The 13,269-nt window shown below is 42.9% G+C and overlaps 2 protein-coding genes across 2 annotated transcripts in view; both read right to left on the reverse strand.

The window, feature by feature from the left end:
- Nucleotides 1–444: 444 nt before the first annotated feature.
- On the reverse strand, nucleotides 445–7,373 carry HOXD3 (homeobox D3). Its single transcript, XM_074303034.1, has 3 exons — nucleotides 7,232–7,373; nucleotides 3,956–4,586; nucleotides 445–2,081 (listed from the first exon to the last, which is right to left on the reverse strand). Exons 2-3 carry the CDS (start codon nucleotides 4,497–4,499, stop codon nucleotides 1,333–1,335), a joined length of 1,293 nt encoding a protein of 430 aa, XP_074159135.1. The 5' UTR covers nucleotides 4,500–4,586; nucleotides 7,232–7,373; the 3' UTR covers nucleotides 445–1,332.
- Nucleotides 7,374–8,981: 1,608 nt separating this feature from the next.
- The window catches only part of HOXD4 (homeobox D4), a 31,295-nt gene continuing 27,007 nt past the window's right edge, over nucleotides 8,982–13,269 (reverse strand). Inside the window, exon 5 of the mRNA XM_074303040.1 lies at nucleotides 8,982–9,068. The gene's annotated coding sequence lies outside the window, so the exon portion shown is untranslated. The remainder of the gene's footprint in view (nucleotides 9,069–13,269) is intronic.

Raw genomic sequence — 13,269 nt, forward strand, 5'->3', positions numbered from 1 at the left:
TCTTTTCTTTGATTGTCATTTTTCTTTCAAAGTTCCTTTTTAAAATATATTATTACTTAATGCACAAAAGTAAGCTTGAGTCTCCCAAATTGAAATGAAGTCTACAAAAAAATCGATTCCTGCCTAGTAGAAAGACGACGGTAGAAGCAACAAAGGAGAGAGGCAGCAGCATTGTGAGTCTTTCCGGAAACCTCTAATGAAATCATCACTATTAAAACGGCTCTTAATTCCTGCCATCTAGGGTTTTCCTCCTCTAGGTTCGAAAAGCTGGAATGTCGGAAAGTAGCCCCCATAAAGACTTAGGGCTCTGGGTTCCCATCCACAAGCAATCGTCAGCCTCAGAAGGGCTTTGTGTCCCTGTTTTGTTTTGTTTTGTTTTCAGCAAGAAAATGGCAGCGTGATCTGCTCGCAAGGCTGCATTATCAAAACAGATACACTTCTAACTGAGAAACGTACTTTTTTTTTTTTATTCTAAGTATTTGTTCAAATGGTACCAGACAACTTGAAATTAATAAACCGTGTGTGGTGTGTGCTGTGTGTTCAGAAAATGCAAAACCGCCTTTTCGAAATGTTCTGTGCCACTCTATTCATGAATTACAATTTGCGGTCTTAATTAATCCTCACATAAACTACAAACACCAGCCACTGTTACAACTGTTCAAAACTACTCTCTCAACTAGGTTCAGACCAAGTAGACTAAATAGGTGAAACGTAGCCACCGCGGACCTGAATCGATCTCCCGAAGATACGCTGAATAAACTCTACAAATATACACATAAATACATTAAGACAAGGATAAATAATCCGTGATACAAAATGACTCGCTTAAAATAATAAATACATGTCATTTAGTCCTATGCAATCCTTACATTATTGAGGAATCATATAAATTAACGTCTCTGGAAATAAGCTTCGATGCAGGCAAGAAAGATCCCATCGCTCACACTTGGTCTACATCCCCTCTGCATGACGTGCTGCTAACTCTAATTGATCTAAGACTTACCTTCCAGTACATCATTACCAGATTATTAGTCCCTTGCTTTGCAGTATATTGCACTGTCATGCTCACAGAGGATCCTTTTAGTTGATTTATGGAGAGTTACCCCAAAGGAGGAGCGGTTAGGAGAAGGGAGACCCCTCCACTGCTAGACTGTGGGCCCTTTGAGTTACAGGACCAGGGCACGTCAAGGGAGTGGAGAGGAAAGGAAAAGGGTAAAACAGGCACACAAACAAACAAAATGTTTTAAAAAGAAAATAACAAACCCAAACCAAAGTGAGGTAATTCAAACGTGAGTCCGTCGCTGCAGCGCCCTCCTACAGGACCGGAGCCCACTACAGATGCGTCAGTTTGGGGGCTTCTTGAATCCTTCCCTGAGATGTATGGTGAGACGTGAGATCTGTGTAGGTGGGGTGGGGGTCACACGGTCCGTGATGGTGGTTGCCCGGGATCTGGGCGGCGCAGCTGTAGTCCACGCTGGCCGACGAGGGGTGGGAGAGGTGGCCCAGGTTGAAGACTGGACCCGAGGCCGGCATGGAATCGACAAAGTTCCCACCGACGTAGACCGGGCTGCCCTGCAGGTTGGCGTTGGCAAAACTCCCGTTGCTCTGCATGGGGTGGTGCTCGTACTCAGGGCCTGGGTATCTCTTCTGTTGTGGGAGGCAACTGCTGAGCGGCGCCGTGTAGGCGGCCAGGCCGTACATGTTCTGCTGGGACTTGGCGAAAGAAGGAGGCGAGGGAGCATCATAGCCCAGCCCCGGCACTGGGGGGAGCTGGCCTGAGTAGCCCACGTGGTTAGCCCCGCTCAGTGGAGGGCTGCGCTCTGGAGACTGACCCACAGGCGAGTGCATGATGCCCTTGGCCTTCTGGTCCTTCTTGTACTTCATCCGTCTGTTCTGGAACCAAATCTTGATCTGGCGCTCGGTGAGGTTGAGCAAGTTGGCCATCTCCACCCGGCGTGGACGGCACAGGTAACGGTTGAAATGAAATTCCTTCTCTAACTCCACCAGCTGAGCACTTGTGTAAGCTGTACGGACCCGTTTGGAAGCCGGACCTGGTGGGCTTTTGTCCTCACAGCTCTCACCTGAGTTGAGGAAGGAGGAGATAGAAACAGAGAAAAAAGTGGGGCGGGGGTCAGCCTCACACAGAGAGATTGAAGAATTGAGGCAACTAAAGATAAGAGGAGATTCCTGTATCTCCTTTCCACCTCTTCCCAGTCCTCCTCCCCATAGAAGCCATTCCCTGGTTTAAGCTTCCTGACGGGACAGAAAGAGAAGTGAAGGTTAGAAGAAAGACCACACAGGTCTCTAACTATTGAGCATATGGCTTTAGACTCTGACCATTTCCATACCCCCTGAAAATAACATTTCCAAATTTATTTTGGACCCTAAGGCATTACTCCGGGAAGATCCATATGTTCCCAGATGTTTGAATGTAGAATAGAAATAAATGATGAAATACATTTCACACCAACAGTCCCTTCTTATCCTTCTCAGCCCCAGTTCATCTCTGGCAGGAAGGTTCAAACTAGTCTTCTGAGTGCTAAATATTGTTGTGCTCACAAGTGCTATGAGGTGAGACTATTTTGAACAAAGAAAGTTTCAGGCACTGGGGAACTAGTTTCCAAACTTCATTTCATCTGCAGATTCAATAGTAACTCCACCCAGAGAACAGAAAACTGGGAAAGCTATTCTTGGTCTTTAGGGAGGCTCTTTTTCTTGGGGATAAGGATAGGGATGGCACTTTAAAGGATGCAGTTCTTCTGGGAAAAAACTCACTCAAAATTCCCATTGGTGAAAGTACTAAAGAAAGAAAGGAATGAAGGTATCCATAGAGATACCCAAGAAGATGCCCAGAGGTTATTCTCCTTGGTAAGACAGGGAACAAATGGAAGGTTGAGTGTTTCTTGAACACTTTCTCTAGGCTAGAGGGCAGAAAAAGAAGCTTAGTGGTTAGTTGACCTTTCTTAGGGAAAAGAGAACAGAGAGCAACAATAAAACTAGAAACCTGACACCAAGTCAGATTCATTGATTTCCCTAATGCCTTGGTCTGGAAAACTATGTTTACCCACTATTTGCAAGCCAAATTAAAGAATGTAGGACACCACCAAAGCCTAGAGTGTTGATCACAGATCAAAAGAAGCATACCCTGACCTACTCCTATTCTTTTAAAAATAGAAAGTCCTTTTTCTGTCCTTCATCACCTTGATCCTATCATCTCTTGATAGTATTTCCTACAATACCTAGTACAGTAACTTAAACAGTAAATATTTGTTGGATTGACTTGAACAAAAGACACTTTTCCTTAGTTCTGTTTCTCTCATGACTCTTAAGTGAAGGAGTCCCAGGGTTATCTATAACTGAGATTCTGCTGCTCTTTCTTTATGACCCCCCCCCAAAAAAAACAATAATTAAATGGTTTTGAGCCTATCTGACAAGGTTGGATGAGTCTGAGATGAATTGGGGGCCATACACTTGGAGAATAGGATAAAATTCAATAAAATAAGTTAAAAGGCATAGTTTCATCACCTACAGATGTGACTTCAACTAATAAAAGTTTGTTGATTTAAATTCGATTCAAATATTTGAAGGAATAGAGATTTGCTGTTGTTCTGGAGGGAACAATTAGGAATAATGACTGGAAATAGTGGAGGTAGATTTCTGCTCAATGTAAAGAAAAGTTTTCTTACAGCTAGAGTTGTCCAATAATAGAATGGAGTTAAAGATAATGAATTCCCAAGTTTGAAGTGTTTCAGCAGAGGCTATATATGAAAGAAGTATACCTGTCAAAGATGTTGGAGAGGTAGTTTCTGAATTTTATAAAAAGAGCCCAATGCGATTATATGGTGTTTCAGATGATCCTTTCTAACTCCATGAGTCTAGGTTGGATAGAATGTCCTTGGATGAGATGGGGGTTAGATTATGGGACCTTAAAGGAAAAGAGCAAATGGATGGTTACCTGAAGTGGTACAATTACTCTTCTGCTTGGAGTTCTGCCGGGATTCCTTCATCCAAGGGAAGATCTGTTTGCTGATGGTAGCAGAGGAAGAGCCGGAGGCATTAGGGCCACCCTTGGCCTTCTTGGCTGGGGTAGCACCACTAGGATTTGTAGGTGAGGATGGGGGTAGTGTAGGTGGTGGGGGTGGGGGTGGGGGTGGCTGCTGATCTGTATTCAAGCCAGGGGGTTGACTGCCACCCCCAGCAGCCTGGCCACTCCCACCACCTGAACGCATGCAGCTACCATTGAGCTCCCCACCTTTGTGAGTTGGGGCACGGATTGGTGCCGAGCTCTGGATGGAGCAAGCAGAACCTGTATAATCAGCATCCAGGGCTGCAGGGGCAGCAGGGGGTGGGTAAGGCTGATGAGTAGACCCATAGCCATAAGTATCAGCAGCCTTGCCATAACCATAACCCCCAAAGAGGCCCGTGTTCTCATAGTAGGCAGTCTTCTGCATTGTGTACTCTGGAATCTCTGGGGCCTGATGACCCAACTCAAATAACATTGACTGCCACCTTCTCCTTCACCTTCACCTCCAGCTCCCACTGACTTCTTGGATAGGCTATGGTTCAGCCCCAGCCCAGGGGGCAACCTGCTGGAGAGAAAGAGAAGAGAGCTCAATGGGATTGACATTGGCAAGATAAGTCACTAAAGAATAGATATTACTCCCTCCCACCCCCAGTTGGGTCCTATTACCAATCATTTTATTTATATCTACTTGTGAAAGAAGGAGGGATGAAGGAGAAAGGCTGTTCTTGTGATTCAGCTTGCCTAAACTCTTGTAAGAAAAAGATATTTCTCCTTGAACAAGAAATGCATTATTCACTCTATCTCTTTCTCTCTGTCTCTTTCCCTCTCTGGACTTGCCTTCTAAGATGTTTTTATTTTTCCTCCAACACACTAGTTGTGAATTTCTTAAGCCATGTAGAAAAATAAAAATGAAATATACTTGAAAATACTTCTACTAGATGAAGGAAGAAAAAATCCAATGTGATCCTTAGAATGACAAGATTTCCTATGGATGGCTATTTCTGAGTCTAAGTCATTCATGGAGTCACAGGGAGTCATATAAAGCTGAATGAGGTCTTAAAGTTAGTAAGGAAGAAAAATAAGAAATAAAAAATCTGTTAAGACTACTGAAATGTTCTCAGAATTACACCCAATGATTCTCTACCCTAATCCTCCAACAAAATCCTCTATTAATTCAAGGTTTTATATCTCTCTTTATAACCTGAAGTGAAGGTTCTTTGGTGATGAATTGGAAAGTTGTGAATCTTAAATGAGTGGGTTGAGTAAGCATAGGTAAGCTGGTTTTCAACTTTTTTTTTTTTATTCTCGATTTAGTCTATAAAGGATTGTATTTATCCACCTTTACTTTGATATAGTATGTCTATGTATGTGTGTCCATCTCTGTTTCTGTTTTGATCTCTATGTCCCTACCTCTGTGTTTCTGTCTGTCCATCTCTCCCTCCCTCCTCCCTCCTTTCCTTGCTCTCTCTCTTGTTCTCTCTTTCTGCCTGTCTCTGTCTCTGTCTCTCTCTGTGTGTGTGTCCCCCTCCCTCCCTTCCTTTCTGTTAATGTTGCTCTCTCTGTGTCTGTCTTCAACAAGAGAGTCACTCATGACATGATGGATGGAACCAGAATTAGAATCCTCCCCCCCTCATAAGGAAAATTCCACCCCTATTGTAACTCCTGACTCTTGATAGGGGCTTCTCTCCACATCTTCTACTCCTTGAAAGATTCCTAAGAAGTTAAAGTATAACTAATAGTATTCCAAAACTTTTGTTTGTATGATAAAGAAAATACATAGGTCAGCTCCCTTGTCTTAATTAATGATCAATTTCCTCAGTTTAAATCTTTGAATCTCTTCTCTTGAGACATTCCCTAGGCTTCCATGTAGGCAATTAAGATAACCTGAATTACTTATACAAGTTGCATTACTTAGCATATTTGAAGCAATTATTGGCACAAAAAAAAATTTCCTCAGTTTGCTTATTTTTTTTGCCAATTTGCTGCTTTGAGTCTAATATCAATCTAAGAATAAAAAATTCTTCCTCGAATTCTAAAATTCTAAACTTGAAATTAAAATTTGATTTTGATACATATCTTGAATAGAGTTACTTGATGAAAGACAGGCTAGTAAAAGCTCTTTGCAGGTCAGTTGGTTGTTCTGAAGATGAAACTGAGAAAGCAATGCTTTTTGTGTCTGAATTTTCACTTTCAATACTTTTTTTTGACATTTATCCAAATAAACATTCTTCAGTTTTCCCATGATAAGCAGTAGTTACCTATTTGTATCTAAAACAGTTGCATCTTTATCTACACATTTTTAATGTCATCATCTTGCCCTGATAATTAAAGTAACTAAATAGAAAAATGACAGCCTTTTCTTTAATCATATGACCAATACAGGGTTAGATAACTCATAGGAGTCAAATACTAGGTTTGAAAAGGCCTTGGCTAAGGAGGCTTTAGATTTTTCCTAAAATTCTTCTTTTCATTCTTTAGAATCCTGGCACTTTATACATCTAAAGCTTAATGGATAAGATTCTGATCACCAAAACTCAAGAACACTTCAAGCTTTTCATATTGCCATTCATCTAGATAACTACTGTAGCAAATAAATAAATACCCCCTTTCTTGTTGTAAGGTTCAGAAAAAAAAATTACTTTCAGACATGCTATAAGCACACCAGTCAAATTAAAGTAGCTGCTTAAGACAATCTCATGTCTATAGGAGAAAGTATGTATAGTATCTGTTTATCTATAATATTATATGCTTACAGACTGTGTGATATTAAACATCCATAAAGTATTTTATAGGGGAGTTATGTGTTATGTGTATGAGATCTAAAAGTATAGCACACAAAATTCAAAGTTCAGTATCTTGATTTCCATTGTCTTAAAGAATTTTATGAGTACTTCAATAATTATTGGTTAATTGTACATTCTCTAACAGTGTGCACCGGACCACCACTTTTTATTGTGTAGGGCCTTGTATATAATGTTTCCCAAAAAACCACCTCTTTAAAAACAAGAAAATGAGAATATTGCTGAGGAACTAGTTTTTTTTTTTTTTAAACTCTATTTCTTTTCAGAAATCTTTACTCCTTGTGAACTCTGCTTGAACCTAAAAAGGAGGAATGGGTCATAAATCACTTGGACAATGGTCAACTGTTCAGTGGCTCATCTTTTGGATCCCCCCCCTCTTAAGTTTTTTTTTTCCACCCTTTGGTACCTTAGTACATTTGGGCTCAGCAGAAAAATGCCTGGGGTAAGACCATATATGGGGGAGGCACAGAAAAGCTGGATTTCTGCAAACAGGCTGCAGGCTCGTCCCAGGAGCACGACCCTGAAAAAAGGGTTGGAGGCTAAAGCCGAATGAACCTTTGCCATATGTTGCAGGCAATAAAGTCAGTTTGACCCACCCATCCAGTATCTGATTCCAGGCTGCCCAATCCTAAGAATGTCCTCCAACCCAGAAATGGGCCGTGTGTCCTTTCTTCCTGTCCCCAGGGAAGAGCCTAGCTTCCTTGGTAACTCCAATCCTTTTAGAAGTTCAGTTTGAAGACAAGGGAGGCAGCAGGAATGTGGCGCCAAACGGTCACCCACCCACCCCCACGTATCCACGTGTAAGAATACAAACTTCTCTCTTGACAAGTTCCCGGCCTCCCAATTGCGTTCGATCCGACATCCAAACATATTCATATGAAGCAGCTCGGTACTAATACTTGCTCACTACACTTAATTCTGTTGGGGATCAATACCTAATATGATACCGAATAAATAAAAGGCAGTCAGAGCGGCCAGTGGATGGGGTTATTAAGCAGCCGGAGCTCTCGCGGTGCATATCAATGCACCTGTCATTGCGCCTTGTAACAAAATTTATGACTGCTAGTACGACGGGCAGTAAACGCTTCAGTAAGGAATGAAAAGGAAAACACTTCCCAAGCTCTCTCGCACTTTTCAGAAGTGTAAAACAGCCTCCGCGTAGGAGGGAGACCAGCAAAAGAATTCCCGACGCCGCACTTTTTCCAGCTTGGCCAACAGGAAGGGGAGATCTATATAAAGTGGTCCGATCAGTCCCCCGTAGCTCTCCTCCGCCAGGACTCAGACTACATCATCCCAGGGCCCAGGGACTATTGTTGAACCTTTATTTCTCTCCAAGAACGAAGAGCACTTTTTTCTACAGGGCACTTTGGAACGGCAAAAGTTCAGGGCACCTAACGGAAACGACTCTACACTGCACTCTGTCCTACCGAGAAGAACTCCGAAACACGGACTCTTTCTTATTTGTGGTGCAGTTGGAAGAGGGGCTGCGTTGGGGGGGGGGGGGGGAGTAGAATCGATGGGATTTGACAAGAGCCGCCATTGTTAGTAAATTACGTTCTTTTTATAAATTCCATGTAGGTCTAGAGGGAAGTGGGGATAGCATATTGGTTCCTTCTGCTCATCCTCTGCTTTTGATAAACAGGGATTAAGAAGTCTACTATGCATATTTCTTTTCTTGAACATATATGTTCTATGACTTGGGTGTGTGACTTTATATACCTTTCTGAGGAAAGACTGTTCCCTCTCACTCCCGTTAGAGTTGTCTAATATTTCTAGGTCTTCAAATTTTCTCCCTGCAATTTCAGCTCGTAAAAGTTAATTGTTTTATAAGGCAGCATTTTCAGATATTCTCAAGTTCTTTTCCCCACTTGGTTATTATAGGCAATGCCAATTTCTGGGCTAGCAGTTTTAAAATCACTTATTTAAAACAGATAACTCAAAACTATAACACACTGTACATTTAAGGCATGAGAATTAACCCCGTTAAGTAGCAACATATTGTAAGATTGGTGATTGGTTATCATGAAATAATGCTACAATTCACATAGAGATCAAAGTTTCTGTTTTGTTCTACATCTGTGATGTAGGAATGATTGGGTAATATCCCTAAGTGGTACGGTGGGTGGAAAATATGTGAAATTAAAGAAAACACTCACCACGATTACGTTTTTCCCCCTTGAATTTTGTCTTTAACTCTCTTTGTAGGATCTTCAGGTTTCTCTTGATAATCCGAAGAGGAGGATCTGGAACAGAATGGAAAACTCTCAGCGGAAGCTGTCTCTTCTGCGAACTTACACACTAATGTGTCGAGAGCGTCCCCCCCCCCCCTTTAAGAGCTTCATAATCAATGTATGTAGGGTACACTGTTCTAGCCCTAATTCAGAGAGATAGCATTCAGCAGAAGGAGAGGAGAATTGGTTTGGTTTGGCGATGAATAAAACTAAAACCTTTCCTACGGAGTACTTTGGCTTGAGGGGAAAAATTGGAGGGCAAACTTTTGTCGCGCCCTGGCAGATTTGTCCGACAATGAAAGTCCAGGGAATAAAGAGAAGGAATCTGGAAGTTCTGAGAACAAAAATCCTGAGATTTCATCGCCCTCCCAAATTAGGGGTATGGAGGAAAAAAACTGCACCCTCTCTCTTCTTCCTCTCCCTTTTCTCCTAAACCAGACTGATGGAATAAATGCCTAACTTTCATAGAGGCCTAGGGTTAACCACAGTCCCAGGTGAAGAAAGGAGCTCTGTGAGAATGTACGCTAACCTCTGGGAGCAGAAACGTGAAAGAATAGATGCGCTTAGAAAAGGGAACTTTGGGAAAGGGAATGAGGAGAGCTGGAGATCCATAACTGAAAGGGGAGATGGGGATGGAAAGTGGCATATGCCTATTCTGGGCCAAAAGATAAAACAACTTCTGAGCTCTCCAGTGCTTCCATGGCTCCCCTGAGGAGGCAGAGAGAAAATAAAAAAAGAATGGAAATTTACTAGCAAGACCCCAGACGCCATTATCCTGGACTCTTGCTTGATGTAAAGAGGTGGCTATCTTAGGTCTATTATAATAAACAAAGCCCTGGAATCCTTGCCCACGTCCACTCAACTCCTGGGTTTCAGTTTGGCGGGAAACACCCTAAGAAATGAGAATGGTTCACAAATACAAGAATCGTGCAAACAGACCACCCCAATACTACCGCCCACCAAAGCCGAGTTTGGGGTGAGGGTGAAGGAAATGTGATAAAATTAGGTGAAAGGAAGAATCACCATTTCCCCTCTGGCATCCAGATTCTGTAATTTGTTGACTCAGTAATTTGAAAACATTAACCACGTTAGGGGGGAAAAAAACCCACACAAAGCATCCTGGCCATTATAAAGACAAGATCTCGCAACCGTAAGCCTTTGAAATGACCTTTGGCTCGCGTAGCAATAACTCACCCCTTAATGAACACCCAACGGAAGCGCCTTCCAGAGATCCCAACACCACGGGGCTCCCAACTTTGCCACCAGTTCCTCTAGGTCCCTAGCCAGTGCCAGTAGGCTGCAGCTTGCCTCCCTTCTCGAAATAACTTGGCTTGGGGCTGGTCACAGGAAGAACAAACGGGAATTTAGGGGAGTAAGGGGAGTTGAGTGTCTAAAGCGCCATCCTTCTCTGGGTTCTTGGTCTCAGGCCTATCCCAATAACGTTTTATATAATATATTCACGTGGGCGGACATCAACTTTAAGTGTTTTATTATTTTTTTTTATTTTTAATGGGGTTCATTAAGCCTAGAAGCCTTTCCAGAAGAAGACATTGAAAACTAAAAGGCCGTCAAACTCTCCCCATTCCAGCCGCAAGAGATTTCAGCATACCGTTCACATTTTTTTTCTTAAAAAAAAAAAAAAAGGAAAACAAAACCCCCAAACAAAATCCTCCTTTCTTTTTCATTTTTTTTAAACCAACGGTTGACTAACTAGGTAAGTTTTCATTTTGTATTTAATTACTTATCGACATGGGATCCTCATGGCCACCATTGGGATCTTTGTAGTAGAAGCTGATCTAGCTTAGTCTGAGGGCTGAGGGATGAGAAAAGGTAAAGCTAAAGTTGGCCAAGTCTAGACTTCAAGTACCCAGTGCCCCAACCTCTTCCTTCTGGCCCACCCACCGATGAGGAAGATCCCAACTTGGTGATCTCAAAAGATCAGATGCTCCTCGCACTGGCTGTGGGCCATCCGACTGTAGCATCCTTTCCAGGAACAAGATGTGGAAGCCCGAATCCAAAGTTGTCAGGAGAACAATTCCCGTCCCCAGCCCCTAAACCTCCTCCTCTAGCTCTCACTACCACCCTCCCTGAGAAAATCTTTAGGATTACTCAGGCATAGACCCAATCCTGGCATTATTGAAATTTTCGGTGAAGTTATAAGTGACTGCATCTATGGGGCCAAATGAAATGCTGGTGGCGGTAATTGGATTCAGCTGACTAACTTGGCAGACTCACAGCTCCGAGGCATAGAGCTAAGAAAAATGTCCAGCGCCTTTAAGTTCTGATCAAGCCAGGCACATGCAATTGACAAAACAACTTTGTTGTCTCTTCTGATTGCTGCAAAGGGCTGGAGGGGACGCATCTAGAAGGGTATCACCTGAAAAGGTCTTTCATATCCTTGGCTAGTTTGATCCGAGTCATCTCCCCTGTTTTTGCTGAAGATATTGCAAATATGTAGGGAAAAAAGATGAGCTCCCCCCTCTACCTACGATCCTAAATCTCCTTCTCAGCAAAAGTGGGTCTTCCCTGCCCTAGACCCACAGAGAAGAATCCAGAGGAAAAGCCCCAAAGATAGTTTCAGGGTTTTGTCTGAATCTGGGAACCAAAATAATAATATAATAATGTTCAAGCAAAGAATAGAATGATGAAAAAAATATAGATTTTTCTATTTAGTCTAATTACTTTGCGGAAGCAGTGAAATGGGGTGAGAAGAGAGAGACCTAGAATCACCTAAAACCTCGGTCAAGATAGTAATCACCAATAAGTGCTGAAAGAAAAGCACTTTTTGGCTTATATTATTTTATGCTCTTAAATATGTTGGGGGAGGGTGGAGAAGATACTTTGATAGCAATTTCATACAAAAAGAAAAAATATTAGCCCAACAGCTGAGGAAAAAAAAAAGTCCCATGCATGCATGTGGAAAGGTTTAAAGAACAATGCATAGAGGCTACATTGCCACTGAGTTTATTTAAATACATATAAATCAACCTTCTTGCACCCTGCCCAACAGCCCAAGACAAGGAATTAATATGACATTCCATCTTACTTTGTCAGTGACAGCCTTAAAAAAGTTTCTTTTTTTTTATTTACTTCATTTTCATTCTCTTTTCCGAACTACAGTTTGACACCCCCCCCGACCTTCCTCCAGCTTCCCCAACCCCTCCTCTAAATTCATCCCCCTCCCTTCCAAACCCGCCACCCCACCAGCCAGTCTAAGAAGGAGGTGAATATCTTCTCCTAACCTTTGGGAACCCGGGGAGCTTCCCCACAAAGTGCATCTCATTACGATTAATCATCGTCCTCGATGTATATGTATAAGTGTATATAGGTCTATGCGGGCTAGCTAACAAATTGGCAATAATCAAGATCACAGATTACACAAAATAAATCATATTTAGTATCTCGCTAAAGGCAGCAGCGTGCGGCCCTGTACTCAAAGGTTTCCATTTGTTTGTCATGCAATTGCTTACCTGGGTCTCAATTTATCATAAACCTGGTCTCCTCAGTCTCAATAAGTGCGCCTGCAGTTGTGAGAATATATCCTTCACCCTTTGTCTGCAGACAATACTGTCCTAAACCTGATCTTGCAGCTTTACAGACATTTCCATATACCCATGCAGACTGTATTCCCGATAGAATGGAACCAGGCTGAGGTTCAACGACCAATAAAGGCAGGAAGGATGGAGTTCTCAGTGTGGGATACAAACCCTTTCCCAATGCCATCCGCCGCCCTCCAGCGCTGAGGTTGCCTCGGGTGCCTCTCTATCCCCCACCCCCTCTCCTCTACCCCCCCCCCAGTCTGGGTTTGTTTTGATTTCAGAACGTGGCCCTCTATGAATTTGGAGCGAGCCCCAGAAACCCCCTCACGATCGGAAAATACAAGCGCTGCCTTAAAACGCGAAGCATATTTGTTCACGTGATCCCGGGAGCAGATTGTTCTGATTGAAGCTGAAACTTTCACGTTGTCCATCCCCGGAGCACGGGCATGGCTGGGGGGCTGGGGTGGGCTTGGTGGAAGGAGGAGGGTCTCAGGAGGTAGTGGGCGCGCAGGCACCCCACGGCTCCAATCCCCGGGGTGGGGGTGGGGATGGGGGTGGGAAAGGAGTAAGAGGAGAGCACCGTAACCACCTTGCAACTTTCCGGCTCCCTTTTGAGGGAAAAGAACCAACTATCTTGGGGGAGAGAGAGAGAGAGTCTTCTTTTTCTGGCCACT

Source organism: Sminthopsis crassicaudata, chromosome 3 (genome assembly GCF_048593235.1).
Source record: "Sminthopsis crassicaudata isolate SCR6 chromosome 3, ASM4859323v1, whole genome shotgun sequence".
NCBI classification, from domain to species: Eukaryota; Metazoa; Chordata; class Mammalia; order Dasyuromorphia; family Dasyuridae; genus Sminthopsis; species Sminthopsis crassicaudata.

Coding starts and splice junctions, on each gene's coding strand:
- HOXD3 (XM_074303034.1), bottom strand. CDS start 4,499: ATGTTATTTGAGTTGGGTCATCAGGCCCCAGAGATTCCAGAGTACACA. Junction 2,082..3,955: donor GAGTAATTGTACCACTTCAG/GTAACCATCCAT, acceptor TCCTCAACTCAG/GTGAGAGCTGTGAGGACAAA.